This window comes from Patagioenas fasciata, chromosome 7 (assembly GCF_037038585.1).
Source record: "Patagioenas fasciata isolate bPatFas1 chromosome 7, bPatFas1.hap1, whole genome shotgun sequence".
In the NCBI taxonomy this organism is placed as follows: Eukaryota; Metazoa; Chordata; class Aves; order Columbiformes; family Columbidae; genus Patagioenas; species Patagioenas fasciata.
In genome coordinates, this window is record NC_092526.1 from 27,526,701 (window position 1) to 27,543,433 (window position 16,733).

Sequence of the window (16,733 nt, forward strand, 5' to 3'; positions counted from 1 at the left end):
AAAGCAATCTTACCAATGGTGGGGTCAAAATCGCGTGTTGTGTGCGGACACACAGGACAGCACTCTCCTGGAGGCACCTGTGGGTTCTCACACTCCAGCACATCTTGACACTGGATTTCATCGCAAAGAATTGCTCCGTTGTCACAGACGCAGATTTGGCATGGTGAGGGCTTCCAAATATCCCTGTTCAGGTACACCTGGCCATTCTGAGTGCAGGCTATTTCTTCAACATCTTCTCCTAGATAGGAGAGAGAACAAACGCTACATTTTCCAACTGTGAAATCAAAGGAGGAACAGGTCTGGACAAGGAAATATCACATCTGGAGGTAAGCAGCATCCCATACACAAAGAAAACAGTCCACCAGTATAGCTGAATGTGGTATTGAGGTCTTTTAAATGTCAGCCATCTTAAATGTCTTTCTTATTTTACCACCTTATTTCTTGACCAGAAAGAACTAAAATAGAGTTAATATGGAGTACACAAACCAACCATAGTATCAAATGAACATTGCCTCCCGAGTCTCTGGAAGCCTTTCTGATCAGTGGGGTACTAACTCTGCATTGAGGAACTCCTGCCACGTGTCTGCTCTTTTGAACTGTTGTGCCCAGGGCATTGGGGATGTCTTACTGGGGACAGGAACCTTCAAGACTTCTGCACAAAACAGCATAGGCTACCTGCTCCCTGCTGCAGGTACCTCACACAGCCAGACTTACGGCAGTGTTGAACAGACATGGCATTTATTGGAGTCTTGGTGTAAGGTGATAACAACATGGAGAATTCAAACTTCTAAAGATGACCGTCAGACACTGTCCAGTGGCCTCAGCAGTCTCCACTGCAAGGGTCCAGGCAGCAGTGTCTCCAACAGAGTGGAGAGGATCCTCGAACTGCTCATTTGGCTCAGTTTTAATACTCCAGCTAGTCAGGGCCCTACATGATTACCCCAGCACATGCATAAGTTATTGCTATGGATATATATTAACTACACACGAAATACCTCTCAAGTATTGTAACTGTCTATGAAAGACTATCCCACGTGGCCATTTATATGGGAAGACCATTGACTGACTGTATGTGCAAGTCCTCTCTGCGTACATATTCACACATTTCTATGGAGGTCATTCTATTTTATTGAATTTTCATGTCATTTTTAACCTAATTCGCCCTGTTCACAGAAGGTTTATTTTCTTTCTTGTCTTAATATTATCGCTTTTCTCTCTTTTCCTTGAATTTCAATTTAAAATAAATTTCTTACTAATTATTGGAAATCTACTTAGAACTAATTTCTTGCTAATTATTTAGAACTCTACTCAGTAGAGATTTTGCTCTCTCCTCTTAAAGCAATCTACTGTCATCAAGGCGGAAAAAATTCTCTGGGTTGAATTAATAACTTAGAAATTTCAATAATTTCCCCATTTGACTGATGGCAGCATTTAAGGGGCCATAACATCTGTTTATGTACTGTTCTAGCCATACTTAAGTCTATGCCTTTGTTCTTTTTCTACTTTGTAGGCAAATACTCCAAATACGTGGACTTTTTTTTTAATTAATGAAGCCACTATACCTCAGCATCTCTCCCTAAGAACAAAAAATATCTGAAAAAGAATTTAAAAAATCAAGTGGAAACTTTTCTTTAGGTATCCAATATTTTACAGAATGACCTATCATTAAGAATTTTTTTTTCACTTTGGTCCAATGAAGATTTCATTCTCTAAATGAACACAAACACCTGCAGAATCAATGAAGTGTCCCCAGGCTGCCCCTAGACAATGGGTCACAAAGAATCCAGTTAAAACCATTATCTGAAAACACACACACACAAAAAAAAAAACACAAAAAAAACCAAACCAAACCAAACAAAACAAACAAACAAAAAAAAAAAAACACCACAGATTTTTAACTACTACAAGACTAGGAATAGGGGCAATTATAGATATAGGACACATCCACTAGTAAAAGATCATGACCTTTATTTTTTAAGAAAACCTGCTATTAGCATAAAAATTAACAGCTCTAAGTACAAGGACGGTTTCACTGTTCTATGCATTTCTGTCCTAATTTAAACCAGATGTAAAAAGAAAATCACAAATTAATAAATACGAACAGATTTGGGATTTCAGCTTCATGCCTTAACTGAAGTCCACTCACTCCATCAATGTCAAAGCTCAGAGAAATGGAGCAGATGTGTCATTAACTGTTGCCTGCCACCACTGACTTCTGCAGCTTTCTCGCAGAAACCAAAATCCAAATTCATACCAGGTCAGCTCCTCTCTGCAATTGCTTTATCACATCAACTGACAAAACAATTCAAAGGGGTGCTGCAGAAGCTCAGGAGAAAATATTTTCAGTGTGAAGTAAAGACATCAACCAAGTGTGCTGTACAGTCCATTTATGACATTGTGAGAATCGTTTTCCAAACTGCAGATTGTCTTTTGGAAAGCACTTTTCTTGCTTCTCCCTTGTGTGCATGACATAACGTGCTGTCTGACATATTTAGCCTTTTCCCCCCAGATGTCTGGCATATGGTCTATATCTTCCTTAATGTATCACTCGCAGAACTCGTTGTGCTGTTCAGGAGAGCAACAGTTTGCATAAATGAAATTTCTAAGTTACTAAGCCGAAAGTCAGCATTCTGTCATAACTTCAAATAAACCACATAGCGATTGCTTGGGCAAATCAGAGCTGAGCCAGATGGTGACCAGCTTTTGCCTGGGTCCCACTCAGCAGCTGAGAAAGGGGCAAAGACAGGGGAAAAAAAATGCATACCAACTTCTGGAAGTGTACAAAGAAGTCTGTTTTCCTACTGGATTGCAGATATGCTTATAAAAACAAAACAAACAAAATCCCCAACCAAACAAAAAAAAAACACCACATCCCACAATACTGATCGAAAATGTATTTTTTTATTTTTAAATCTTTTTCTTACATTTGGTGCTTCTAGGTTTCCTTTCTGCTGTGACTGCATTACACTGAGCTACCTGAAAAGAGGAGCTATTCCAAAGCCAATTCATCCTACAAGAGCATTTTGACATTTTACTCTAATACCTGAACTGCTGGCATGTTATCCATGTACATCCAGACCAGGAAAGGCAGCAAAGGAAATTGTTCTACCATTTCCTCCCTGGTTTGCAAATCTGCAAGTTTTTTTAATTACAAACACCAAGTTACAAACTCCTGATGTCACACATTCTTCCTACCTCTGCAGTTGTAACACAAGGTGCTGAATGGCTTCAGAATTAGCTTTGGCAAAACAATCTGCTGGCCCATTAACTGATTCCTTTCTCACCAACAAAAAGTACAAATCTAATGGGTACTGGACCTGACTAGTGAATCTACAGGGTTGCGAATCCATTGAAGTCATTGAAAATCAGTTTCAAAGCAGTCTGCAAATATAAAAGGTAAGGAAGAAGAAATACCCTATGATGTTTTTAAGGACTCATTCATGAGCTGCACAAAGGACCTTCATGAAAGAGGCTTTCAATGAAAAGCACAGTAAGTACAATGCAATTATTTTTCTGCTATATATTCATCTGTTGGAGCATCAGTTCTTTAAAGAACTGTTTGATCAGAAGTCAAATAGCCAGTTATAGCTAGCAAACTAAATCATCATACTTGGAGTCTATGCATCAACAGTTAGGAAGTAAGAATCCCAACATGTGCAGTCACACACAGGTCCAGTTTTGCAACAACACTGAAACTGGACTAATTACTGGGGGGGAACCCCATCATAACCACTAGATGGCTGTCAAAGCCTGTCAGTCATCACCAGCAAGTGCTAAAAGAAGTTTACACACAGTAAAGGTGTGCAAGGCACACCCTGCTTTGGACATTTTATTCTGAGCTTGTTTTCCTCTCAAGGAAATGTCTCTCAACAAGCAAACAAGGCAAGTGTTTTAAAAGACAGCATATGAAACCATTTCAATCTTGTACCACCATATATACATAATTTTGAAAACAACACCTGGAAATTCACTGCTGCTTGGTTTTCTGTTTAAAGTTACTCCATATTATTGTACCCTTATTGCTTTTATTGATTTCTGCTTCACATCTTGCATGTGAACAATGAATATAAGGTCTGGGCATGGAAGAAGGTGGAACACAATGAAAGAAAGAAAATTACACCGTAAAAAGAAAAAATTAAGCAGGAGGGGTGGGATGAGGAAACAAATTGTCTTAAGTATAAATATTTTAAAAGAACTGGATAAGAATGGGGAGAAAAGAAAGACTGCTCCACATGTACAGAGAGGCTTGCTGAATCTGACATCTTAAGGCCTTATTTCTCCTTGCAGATGTGTCCTCAAAGCCCAAAAAATATACTCTCCTGTTACCTGTCCCTGCTTATAGACAATTTAATATGAAAGCAGTCAACCACCACTCAGATAGCAGGTATGTGATGAAAGGAATACAACTCTCAATGCCCTACTCAGGAAAAAATGGCCTGGGCAAAACTTGCAGATACATAGGTTTTCTGCAGATGTTTACAGCTTCAGTTCACAGATGAAATGGTAAAGGAAAGAAAAGGATTTGACAGCAAAGTAGCTCCATTTCATTGCATTTTTACTAGTCCTACCAATGAGATAATTAAAGGAGCCTAAAGGCTGAGAGACCTACAGCAGTACAGAACATAGTCTAACAAAGGCAGAAAAGATGACGCCTGGTGTTGAAAGCATAGTATGTCAGTTTTATGCTTGCTTCTGCTGAGAGACACTTCTTGATGTAAACTGTAACCAAACCTCAATGCCTTTGCGTTGCTTAACATATAAAGACTAGAACCACAGAGGTATAGTTATTCAGTGGAAAAGGGTTGGAAATAAAACGGCTCCTGCAGGTTGCTTCTCATCCTTTGTCATCCTGACGCTAGTTTATTAAAAGTGTACGGAAATATAAGATGACATAGATACAGTGGTATTTATGTTTTAAAAAAATCTGTAATATGAAAAGCTGAGTTTCCGGTCATGAATTACAGAATTTAATCCTGCTGATTCACAAGGCAGAGGTGCAGAAGTAAATCAAAGTGAAAGATGATATGTGCTAACAACCCCTTTGCAGCTGTACTGTTGTGCATGTGTATGGACTGCCAAGAGAGGGACAAGAGGAGCTCGGTGTTAATAATGCTTGATTGTCAGCCTGCTGCAACAATAATGGAGGGCTTGATCCAGTTCCAATTAAATCAATCGGGAAAAAGTCTCATTTACTCCGATCAGAATCATGTAGTATGTTTTGTTTATCTTCTGATAACTTTTTTTTGAGTGGTAATAAATAAAATATTATCCAAATTACCGTACCATGCAAATTACAATGAAAATACCAATTATTCTGAAAATCAGACACTTTCCAGGAGTGCTGATAAATACAAAACCTATTTTGCATTTGTTGCACAAAATAAGACACAGAATTTACTTTAGTACTTTACAGTTACATGCATGAGGATGAACAATAAAAGACTGACCTGATTCACAACTCACTTTGTATTAAATAATGGATTGTCAAAATGAAATCAAATTTGCATTCGACATTTCCATTCAGGATACATCACATATCTCGGTAAACTTTAGATAATACCTACAGTACAACCATGTGCTTAAATCCAAATCACTTAGCACTCTCTTGAAAACACTGACCACTAACAAGATCTGTAATGCAATGTTAATGCACCAAGGGTTACAGAAGATGAATGTTCTCTCAGCAGCTTCAAATTCAGTTTAAGTCTCCCTGCATGGTCAAGAGAATAAGCAATGAATGACACACACAAGAGTATCACGCAGGGGATTTATTCATTACACAACTGTCTCAAAGAATAACTAGCATAGATATTCATTGGTCTAAAATAGTATGACTTTCTCAATGTCTCTGGCTCTGTGTTGTTTATGACAGCTGAAGGTCCCGATGCATTTCCCCTCTGGTTTCCTATGGAAATTAGGCTGATATGGTACTACTGGCTGCACTGTGACATTGTTGTCCCCAAGCCCATTTAATGATCCCAGTGGCTGATTTCAACCCAGTTTGGCAGAGAGCTTGTGAGAGACCAGGTCACTAAGATAACTGTGCCCCTGCAAATTTTTTGAACATACAGAGTTAGGAAAAGTCTTGGATTTGCATACTTCAAAAACACTTAGTTAAGCTAACTCACCAGTTATCCCATGAACAAAGTTGGGTGTAAGCATGTTTTTACACTGGTTAACAGGTAGGATGGCTGGAGACATTGCTTGGTGCCTGCAGAAGCATAGGGTGAAGGAAGCCTGATCTGCCAGCACTGCTTACACAAATGCTCTCAGATGACAGTAATCAAGCCTCAAGCAGGAAATAAAATTACTTCCAAATGTCCAAGGCTGCACACAGATTGTAATGGGGAGGCATTCAAGGCACGCCTGAGAAAACACTGTCACAGATTGCAGCAGCTGGAGCCAGTAAGTCAAAAGCTCAAGTCCACAGTGGGGTGCCTGGTCTCTGCTGGAGCCCGCACTGCCACAAATGCTCTGCCTGGACTTTGCCATTCAAGGTGGTTGCAGGGAAGCCAGTTCGGCTGTAGCCACCTGCACCACAGTTTTCTTTCTGACTCGGGGCAGAAAAAGCCTAAAAAGAGTGCTTATCATGGCAAATTATTATGTTTTATTATTTCAAAAGAGGTTTGATGCAACAGAGATCATTCACTTTTCTAGACAAAGTGTTAGAGCACATTCTTGACTCTGGGATGACATTTTAAGTAGAATCACTTTCATTTGCTTGAAGACAGGCTGGTCCCACAGAAGCAACAGATTCTTTTGGTGGAGAGCTTACAAAGAGAACGTGCTGCAAGACCATTTCGGTCAGTGGAGGCAGAACAGGGCCGGGGTTCAGCACTACTGAACACTCACAAGTTCAGCAATACAGGCATTGTCTTCAACGTTAAAACTGAATTAAAACTGCAATTAACACATTCCCCAAAACATAAGAGGCTTCTTTCTGGAAGTAAACACAGCCCAACGGTGAGAATTCTGCCCAATCTGCTGCTGCTGCTACAAATTAAAGCAAACCTTATCAGGACATGAGGAACTGTGCCTGATATATTTAAACCTAAGTCTAGAATAGTAAGATTACAATGAAAATGTAATATTCTTCTACTGTCTATTTTGGCTCACTGTTCTGGAATCCATGAATGTTTGATTTTGGTCTTTCCAAAATCCAGACTTGGACTGCTGTCCATCAGTAAAAATGAATGTATTTTGGCTGTGAAGAAAATTCTCTCAGCCGTTTCCTTTGCCAGGATCAGTGAGACAGTGTTTCCACTCACAGTGCATTTGGATTCTTGTAGGAAACCTATCAGCAATTCGCAAGAAGCCACCTTGGTTCTCCAGCCAGCCAGAAACCAAGTGCCCAAGCAATAAGCCGTGCAAGGTAACATTGCACTGTGCCAGTCAAGTTCTGAAACAATCACTTCTTGTTTGTCCCAGCACTGACCCTTGAGGAATGTCATCATCTCACCACCAGCTGGACTTTGAACGGACAACTGTTACTCATTGAACCTAACAGCCCCACCAGGTTTTCATTCACCTGACTATGGGACTGAATAATTCCCCAATATGCCTATGGATGCTATGGGAGATAGTGTCAAAAGTCTTACTAAACTACAGGTAAACAGCATCCACTCCTCTTCCCGTGTTCACCAAGCCAATTATCTCACTGTCGAAGACAATCAGATTTAACCAGTTCAATGGCAAAGGGAAAAACTCTTAAATATATATCCCCTAACTGCAGTATGATCTTCTCTGTACCCATCTATCCAAACTCTTACCACTGTTCTAGTTTCACATATGCTATAATACTCAAAGTCTAACTGATAAAATAACCATGCACTGCAAAAGAACTGGTTTGCTTTCCTTGTTTTCTAGGATTTAGCTCCTTTGAAGTCAGAAAAAATGCGTATGGATGTCTTTTCTTATTACATCTAAGAGAAACAGGCTGTTGCCTAAACATCCTCGTTCTTTGAAGCAATACACATCAAAGTTCAATAGAAACCTATCATTACACATTGCCTTTTCCACAAAGCTTTTCTACATTGTGGTTTGCAAAGTGGACTCATGTAATACCCTAAATGCATCCTTGCTGGCTAATATCACCCTCTTTTCCAACTAAAAATAAAGATTTGTAATTAGTAAGAAAATTCAATTCCATAATTAAAAATCTGTGCATTCCAACAGGCTCAGCATTTCAAACTGAAGCAAAAACTACCCCATGTTTGGGTGGAGTAGGAAGGTATCGCTGGAAAGCTATGCTCATAATATGCTGTTTGTAAAGCAAAGCTATTCATTTGCTAAAACTCTGGCCCTCTGAGAAATTAAAAAAGAGGACTGGTATGCAAGCAAGTCTGTAAAAATTCCAGCAACAAAGCCTCTGTTTCTTTTTTGCTGCCATTACCTTTGCCACATTTCAGACAGCCCAGTCAGCAACTTCTGGTTTCAAGATGACATGGAACAGGCGCTGGCAGCCTTCAGGGCATCCTATCTGTTTTCTGCACAGCATCAGGGATGAAGGTTATAGAGGAGCAGCCTAGTTTTAAGCATAATCTAAAGTCAATCATGTGACTGTGCGTGAGGAATAGACGGTGATTTAGGTGCATTTCATGTCCAAAAGAGAGTTTAACTTCTACAGAAGTTAAACTTATTTATTACTTACAGATATAGGAGCAATGAGCAATTTCCTTCCTTCAGTGCCTAAAAATAACAATGTCAGTAAGTAACAAGTGAGCAGAGCTCAGTTCATTTCAATAAAGGTTAGGAATGAGAAAAGCTTTGAGACTGAATATAAAAGATGATTAGCACTGGTCAGGAGTGTTTCTACAATTTTTTTGTTGTTGTAAAGCATTGAATTACTGAAATATCAAGGAAGGTGCTTTTATTAGATACATCTACTTGAAAACTCATCATTTTCAGGATGTTTGAAATTACCTCAGTCAAGCAAACATTGGGGTTTGCTAGAGAGATCTTTTTACCAAAAAAGCCTTGTAAAGAATAGACATCCAAATCAAGCTGAAGAAAAATGTTTTCATTATCTGACCCAATTCTAACTTTTTCATCAAGACTACATCATGAAGCCTCTCCAAAGTAGCCTCAGTTCATCCTGGCTGGCTAAGGAAAACCCAGATATTTATAAAGCAGTTTCCTCTCAGGCACAAGCTGGTGGTTATATACTACAAATCCCAAGGTGTCTTCAAGTAGACTCTCACATTTGCAGACCAGCACACTTTCATTTAATTCCTACTAGAAAAAGAATAGAGCTAGGCCAGGGGAAGAATATCCTTACTTCATTTTTCAGGGTGTTGTATAACTTCATTAAATTCAAGAAAGAAGTCTAAACAAAACCCGGGTTCTTATTTGCCTTTATGCAACAGTGCGAAATCCTAAAATTAAGCTTGTTAATGTTAGTAAGGCATTAATGTTAATAAGGCATGGTAAGAAAAATCCAGTATGAAAGAAGAATTAGAGGTATCTTTGCCTATCTGGACACTCTCCATTGCTGCATTCTGCATTTGAATAAAGGTAAATATTTTTACTTCTATTTTGTTTTTAACTTGGCTTGGGTAATGTTCCACTTCTTGGTCCATACATACTTAAAAAGAGCATTTAAAAAGACACTGAATGTTAAACAAACAAACAAACAAACAGCAAAGAAGAAATTTTATCCACCCTGTCACTTAGATGCATAACGTTGATAAATGTTCTTTCAAGAGACACATACCATCCATTACTTTGCTCTCCTGCAGGATTACAGTTTCTGGGACAGAGGAAATGAAAGGCTTTCCTGCAGACTGTCCTGCTCTTATTCATTGGATATCCTTCCATACTTCAGGGATGAAGCATTATGAACTTTCGTCAGGCAAAGAGTCCATACTAAAAAGGTTTTGAGTGAATTTAAATTCAAGTAAGGATGAGTAGCTTAAAACAAACCAGTCACCATCACCTCCAGCTACTGTTTGCTTTGAGCTTAACCTACTTTCTATTTCCCTTAGTTCCTCCTTTCAAAAATATTTCATCATTTTTCAGATCTTTTTCATTTTATCCTACTATTGTTTCTTTGATATGAGCCTTCAAAAGCCCAAGCACCCAAGTCACAAGAACATTTTTTTCCAAAGCAAAGCTCTATAAATACTGACAGCAGTTAACTCTCCCAGCAGAGTTAGGAGCTGCAATCAGGTGCACATAAATGCTTAACATACAGCAACGTTGTTTATTTTCTCTTTTGTAAAAGAACAAAAATTTCCATGAGTTTGAGAGAATAATCCACGTCTATGGGATGCAACTTAGATATTAGACATGAGATAACTTCCAGAGAACAATTCTGGGTATATGCAGACTCTAAGGTGACAATGTCCCACTGCTGGTGTAAATACTCAGACTTTCATTGCACTCAGAAATCTGTATAAACAACATAGAGCATCCTGATTTACAATTAGGATTTTATGTGAACAAACCTGGTTTGGGCTTTGAAGTGGAAATCACCAACTGGAAGCCAGGAATCCTGTACATCACCTTCAACTCAGTTTAACAGTGCAAATAGGTATCCCAGTTTACCTGCCTCCAAAATTACATTATAGTAGTCTATACCCAGCTGAAAAAAAAAAACCAAACAGAGACACTGGCATCAAAAGACAGCCAGCATTATTGTGTTACATTTACAAGCACTGAAATTTCATGATATATCGCATCACTTCAGCTCCTTATAGACACATTTCAGTATAGGTTTTTTTCTCTCTAATGCAATAGATAGTTAGAAGTGACTATTTGTGTACATGAAATGCATCACCAATTGCATCTTTCACACAGTATTTAAGACCACAATACAAGCAACAAAAAAGAACAGCCCAAATATTACTTTAAATCTTACAGACTAGGACTTTTCCTAAAGGATCTAAAGGGAATTATTGCAGGTTTTGCATTTAAACAATATTCTGTGATGGAAGAAGCAGTTTGGCATACAAACATGATACAAATCCATCCACCAGCTCTTGTCAATATTTTTCAAATGACTCCCTGGAGAAGCTCAAATAATGTTTTGCTTGGTTGAGGTAAACTCCAGCTTAACACAAGCTCACCTGAGCTCTTCTTCAAGGTCTTACTTTTCCTCAAAGAGAGCCTTCACTTCCTTTAAGTTCCTACATAGTTTCACTTTCTGAACCACAAAACTCTTCCACTTTATCTTCTTCCTCTAAACCCAAAATTCCTCCTCTGAAACTCTGTTGTCTTCTCTAAGAAAAAAAACATGTATTTCCTTTACTTCACCACACCATGTTATATATCTTTGAGTGTTACATCAAGATAGCTTAATATTACAATTTCCCATCCAAGAACTGCTCAATAAAATTTTGTAAGCATCAGTAATTCCACAATACCTCATCCTATTAAAAAAAAGAAGGAAAAAAAAAAATCATTGCACTTAGGAATACACAACTATTTGCCATTTTTTAACCATCAGTTTAGAAATAGGAATTCAGTTCAGTAAAGTACTGATTATGTTGGAACATGCTCTTGGTAACAACAGAAAAGTCTGATGCTCGTTATGATCCAAGAGGACACGAATGAGATCAGTATCTTGGTTCTTCAAAGCCTGTGAGATATTTATGTTCAAGTCCTTTAAGAGGTGGCTTTATTGACCAAGTCACAACTCCCATTTGTTTGTTAAGTAAGACCGGAGTCTAGGTTCAAATTAACATGTTTTGCCTACTGAAATCCAGTTAATGAGTTTGGGATGTTGTACTTCATTATGATTATCAAGAGCACCAGCAAAAGTACTCATATTTCTTACACCTGAAGAAAAAGGCTGGACATATGGTGTTGCATTGTCAGCTGATTCAAAGAGTCACAGCTCTGAAAAATCAGTAGCTGTCAGTAAACTGGATCTTCTTCAGTTCATGCCAGCTAAAGATTTTGACTTTCAGTCCTTCAATCAGCATCTGTTTTTTACATAGATATCTATCATTCTGTTCTAAGAAGTTCCCAGAGGATTAGAAATAGCTGGCATCTATCCACAAAATAGACCAGAGGTTTGTGATAATTCCAGAACACAGTGTCCTATTGCTATATTTATTCACACTAGTGAAGAAATGTAATATTTCCAGTGTCCTTCCCCACCAATGGTCTGTGCTAATGCAGCTACTCCCAACAATCTTTCATGCAAATGAGGCCAAATATGTCATCGCTATATTACTTTTTAAATATCATTAGCCCTGCCAGGTTAGTAGGCTCATACATAGAATCAAATTCATTAATGGCTTGATAACATTAATTTTTTTTTTTTTTAAATACAATGCACTACAGGAAACAAGGAGTGATTATTTCAGATATTCAAGATGCACATTAGTGCTTTTTTAAGACAGACAGAGCATCCTCAGGGATGAGTGTGCAACAGTGGTGCTGACATGGATGAGCCACAAGACTGAGCTGCACAGGCACAGAGGCAAGATATGAACAACATACAAGACTCTGTCCCGTGTGTGCAGTGAGCCCAAGCTCTGGATCACGCCAAGCAGAATTATCATGTATCTGTGCTGTGCCCAGACCTTCCAAATATTCCATGAAGGGCCAGTCCTCAAGAGCGGTTTATTAACGGTCTTAAAGTATAATGTAACTTCTTTCTTAAATAAAACAGTAATCTAAAAGTGAACTGTTAACACAGAGATGGATGTAATAAAACAGATTTATTTTTTATCCTAGACCACCCACAAGACTTTCTTCATACCTTCTGCAGGCTTTCAGCACTGAGTTGGCAGCACACTATGAATTAATTCTTCTTCACTGTTATTCTCCAGGGCCTTATTCAAGGGTTAAAGCAAAAACCCTCCAAGACTTATGGTGTCCTAACATCTACCTGTTGTCGTGAATGTGACCATCACTCATGACATTGCATTAAATGAGCAAAAGAGAAAAACAGACAAATTTTCACAGACTAATTACACAGAACATCATCCTTATCTTGTGTGAAGAAGTCTGGTTGCACCGAAGTTAGTAGATCACCATCACCACTCTCACTGTTACAATAGCTCTTCAGCACACTCAGCTGCTGAACCATTTTTTAAAGAAGTGAGTGCATAGCCATTTTAAAAGCTGCAAAATGAGATGCATGTCTAAGTCTGGTCCTCTGTGTTGTATCTCTGAAGAACTACAAAAACTGATGAACTGAGAGAATATAAAACAGCATAACTTTTTGCCTCTGGCAATGAAATATGCATAAATTGATATATTAACTGCCTGGTATCACAAGGGAAAACTATCCTCCATAAAACTCATTCTTATCATGTCAGCAACTACACTCCTGTACATCACAGACACTGAAAAAGAGAGCAAAATATTTTCATAGTGATGAGTTTGACAAAAAAGATAATAACCACCTTATTGGAAACAGATGGGTTACACTGCTATGCTATAGATAAGATTGTGTCAGCATTTCCATAAAAGGCCTCCCCGTTTCCAGCAGTTTTAAAGCTGGCAGGAAACATTTCTACATCAACTAACAAGATACAATTCCAGGAGTAACCTGGAAAAATTGGGGGAAAAGTCATTCTTGAGCTAACACTGGAAAAGAGAGAAGGTGTTTTGGGGTCAGACTGACAGAGAAAGTGATAGTATCCCAGCAGTCCACTGATTTCTACCAGAAACAAGTCACTATGCAAAGTCATATCCCAGCCTGCTTCTGTGGATCTCAGGGGCGCAACTGCAGTGACTTCACTGATGCAGGATCATAACACACATCGCCTCTGTCATATATGTACAAATATGCATATACATTTTATGAACAGTTGTAAACCAAGGATAAGACCTTTTAGAAACTGAAAATAACACAGGAAAAATAGCTATTTGTGATAGATGGAAAAGGTTAGGTCCTAAAAAGAAAATAAATAAAGATTTGTTGAATTGATGAGCTGCCACAGATTTCAGTACTGCTGAAATAAAGCCCATATTAACAAACAGCATTCAGATACATTTCAGAAAATATTAGTTCAGCTTTATCCTTCCCCAAAACGTTTAAGTGCTTTGATCAAGAAATTATGATTACCCTAGGACAGCTTAATGCATATTGCTAACTGTATCTAATTAAAATTAACAGATTTTTTTTTATCACCTGTGTAAAAAGTAAATATTACAATGATCCTCTTATCACTCAGTTCCGGATCCAACCCAGAATTTAACATTATAGTTTAGATGCTTCTAATTTAACAATCACAAACCCATTTTTAACTTCATTGAATTTAAATCAGGCTTTCCTTTGCACACTCACACAATTCACTTCATATCGACCAGGTCTCTGTTCTTCTTGTGCTAGAAACTTTGGAGTATTCAAATTTCCTCCTGTATTTGGACCACAAATCCTTTCTTGATAAGGAATTAGCCCATTACTTGACAGGAGACTTTTTGATGGGGTTTATTTCTGGTTGATGGGGTGTTTTGTTTTGTTGTTGTTGTTGGTTGTTTGGTTTTTTTACTGTTGTGGAATGCACTGAAAATGAAACATAAATTACACACTGTCAATGTGACAGATTAAATTTGTATCAGATGCTGTGAGTTACTGCAGTTACTCTCAGACATAAAACATGAGAATATATGAAGTGCAAAGGTTACACCACCTAAATCTAGGTAATAGCTTTATATAGATAAATACATATCTATATGTTATCATAGATATAATATTAGGTATATTATATTAATTTATCTAGAGAATTTTTATATATACTCAGATCCTTTAAGTATCTGGGACCCCACCCCCCCCACAAGGGAGGCAATTTTTAGAAACTTGAAGACTGATGCTTTTTTGGGGGGTGAACAAGAAATCAACAGAGCATTGAGCTCTGCAACTTCTGGCAGGGGTGTAGGCTCCTGTACAATTCTGTACCAGTAAGTGTGAACATAAGAAACTGCTATAAATTTGCATTTACTTTGGGGTACAGGGTGAATCTTCCCTGTTGATCTACTGCAGGACAAACGGAGAGAAGTTTACTTCGAAGACGAGATGCACCCCACCGTGCACAGCTGATAAACTGCTATCTACATAGAAATTGCTATTACTGGATTTTAATACAATACTCATCAATTTAGAAATCCGGTAATTTAAAACTACTATGCAGTATATTTTGCAGTTTTTTCCAATTTAATTTTCTTCTACCAGGAGCAAATAGATGAGGTGAAAATATGTCTTTCTTTAACATCAGCAGTATGTCTTAGTGCTAAAAACATATTATGCCAAAAGAAAGATTACTCCTTGGGCACTACAACATATACCTTCATTTTCTGAAATTATCTGGTAATATTCAGAAGACAGTGATTCGATAGACCTGTATCATCAAGGTCTGGGGATGCAAAATATCCTTTCAATGTATTAGAAGAACAATATAAGCTATATCGTTTCAAGGCTGACCCACACAGCACCATTCTGCATGTTCGGCTACAACACCTTAACAAGTAGAAAGCTATAAAGTGAGTTCAGAAGCAAACCTCACTAGGAGGCATTCCTTGGACATCAACACTGGAAGAACATAAACAGCCTTGTTGTTTCAGGGCCCCTTACACTCTTGATGTTAAGCAGAGCAGCGTAGTTTACACTCAGTACAGTACATGATTCAAATATAACAACTTGCAAAAGCACATAGCTCAGTGATTGCTTGTTGTACTTTGCAGAATCTTTCCAATGAATCAGAAAAGTGATCACCAATTGAGATACAGTTATGACACTAATAAAGGACCAATAATAAATAAATATGAAAAGTCAATTCTAAAAAATAATCTTCCGTGGCTGCTGAGCATCTGGCCATGGAAACTAGTTAAAAAACTTAGCATTCTTCAAAGTTGAGTACAAAACCCAGAAATACATCCACTCATTAGTTTGTATTTGTTCATCAGGAAAATACAGAATCTCTAAATATTTAAAAAGTATACTATTTTATAGAGATGGTTACAAAGAATCAAACTGAAATTATTCAACTGTAAAATCATCTTAGACACTGGCATTTATTGATTCTACTGTACAACCTGCCACATGGGTTAAAAGTCTTGGTTTGATATAGATCAGCTCTGTACGCTATTAAAAATAACCATAGAAACCAGGTTCTCCACAATGACTATAGAGTATTCTGTAATTACATTTCAAGATCCTATTCAAATGATATTTCAGTTAATGATATTGACCTAATCTCTTCTTAATTATTATGTTAGTAGGCCACGCATTGCTCATTTTGAAAGAAACAATATTAAATATGTAATTAAAACTAAGCATACTGATTGGGTTCTGAACAAATGAAATCATTTGCGTCAAAAATAATTGCAGCCCTTTATAATTTCTTAGTTTGCTGACATGTTTGCCCCATTGGAAGCTATCTTCATTACATGCAATTAGAGTAAAGAAACAAGTTACAAAAAACTACAGAAGGCAGGAGCAAGAGGCAGATCACTCAAGGCTGATCTCTTGTGTGAGACCTGGGCATCTGCACCTCATAGTACTTGGTTTAGCAGCAGTGCCCAGGACTCTTAAACAGGCCAATGAAGTTATTTGTAAAAGAACTGGTGTGTGTACATGAGAGAGGAAAACAAACACCACCACACCACAGTCTGACCACCATTACAGATGCAGCCTTTTTCCCAGATCCAGCTAAATACCACTGAAGAACATCCACTAAATCTCCCTGAAATTAATTGAAATCCTCTCATCCTCTGTAAGAGGCTCCACAAGCTGCTAAGTTTGAATGGGGTCAGCTCCAGATCCCTGACCAATATGA

The 16,733-nt window shown here is 38.0% G+C and overlaps 1 protein-coding gene and 1 long non-coding RNA gene across 2 annotated transcripts in view; both read right to left on the reverse strand.

Moving 5' to 3' along the window:
• COL5A2 (collagen type V alpha 2 chain) overlaps positions 1-16,733 on the reverse strand; it is a 172,988-nt gene that overhangs the window by 54,782 nt on the left and 101,473 nt on the right. The window contains exon 3 of the mRNA XM_065841028.2: positions 14-238. Within this exon, the coding sequence (XP_065697100.1) occupies positions 14-238 (225 nt within the window). The remainder of the gene's footprint in view (positions 1-13; positions 239-16,733) is intronic.
• Positions 10,451-14,459, reverse strand: LOC139828366 (uncharacterized). Its single transcript, XR_011739881.1, has 3 exons — positions 14,246-14,459; positions 11,067-11,219; positions 10,451-10,582 (listed from the first exon to the last, which is right to left on the reverse strand). It is a non-coding gene; the product is annotated as an uncharacterized lncRNA (long non-coding RNA).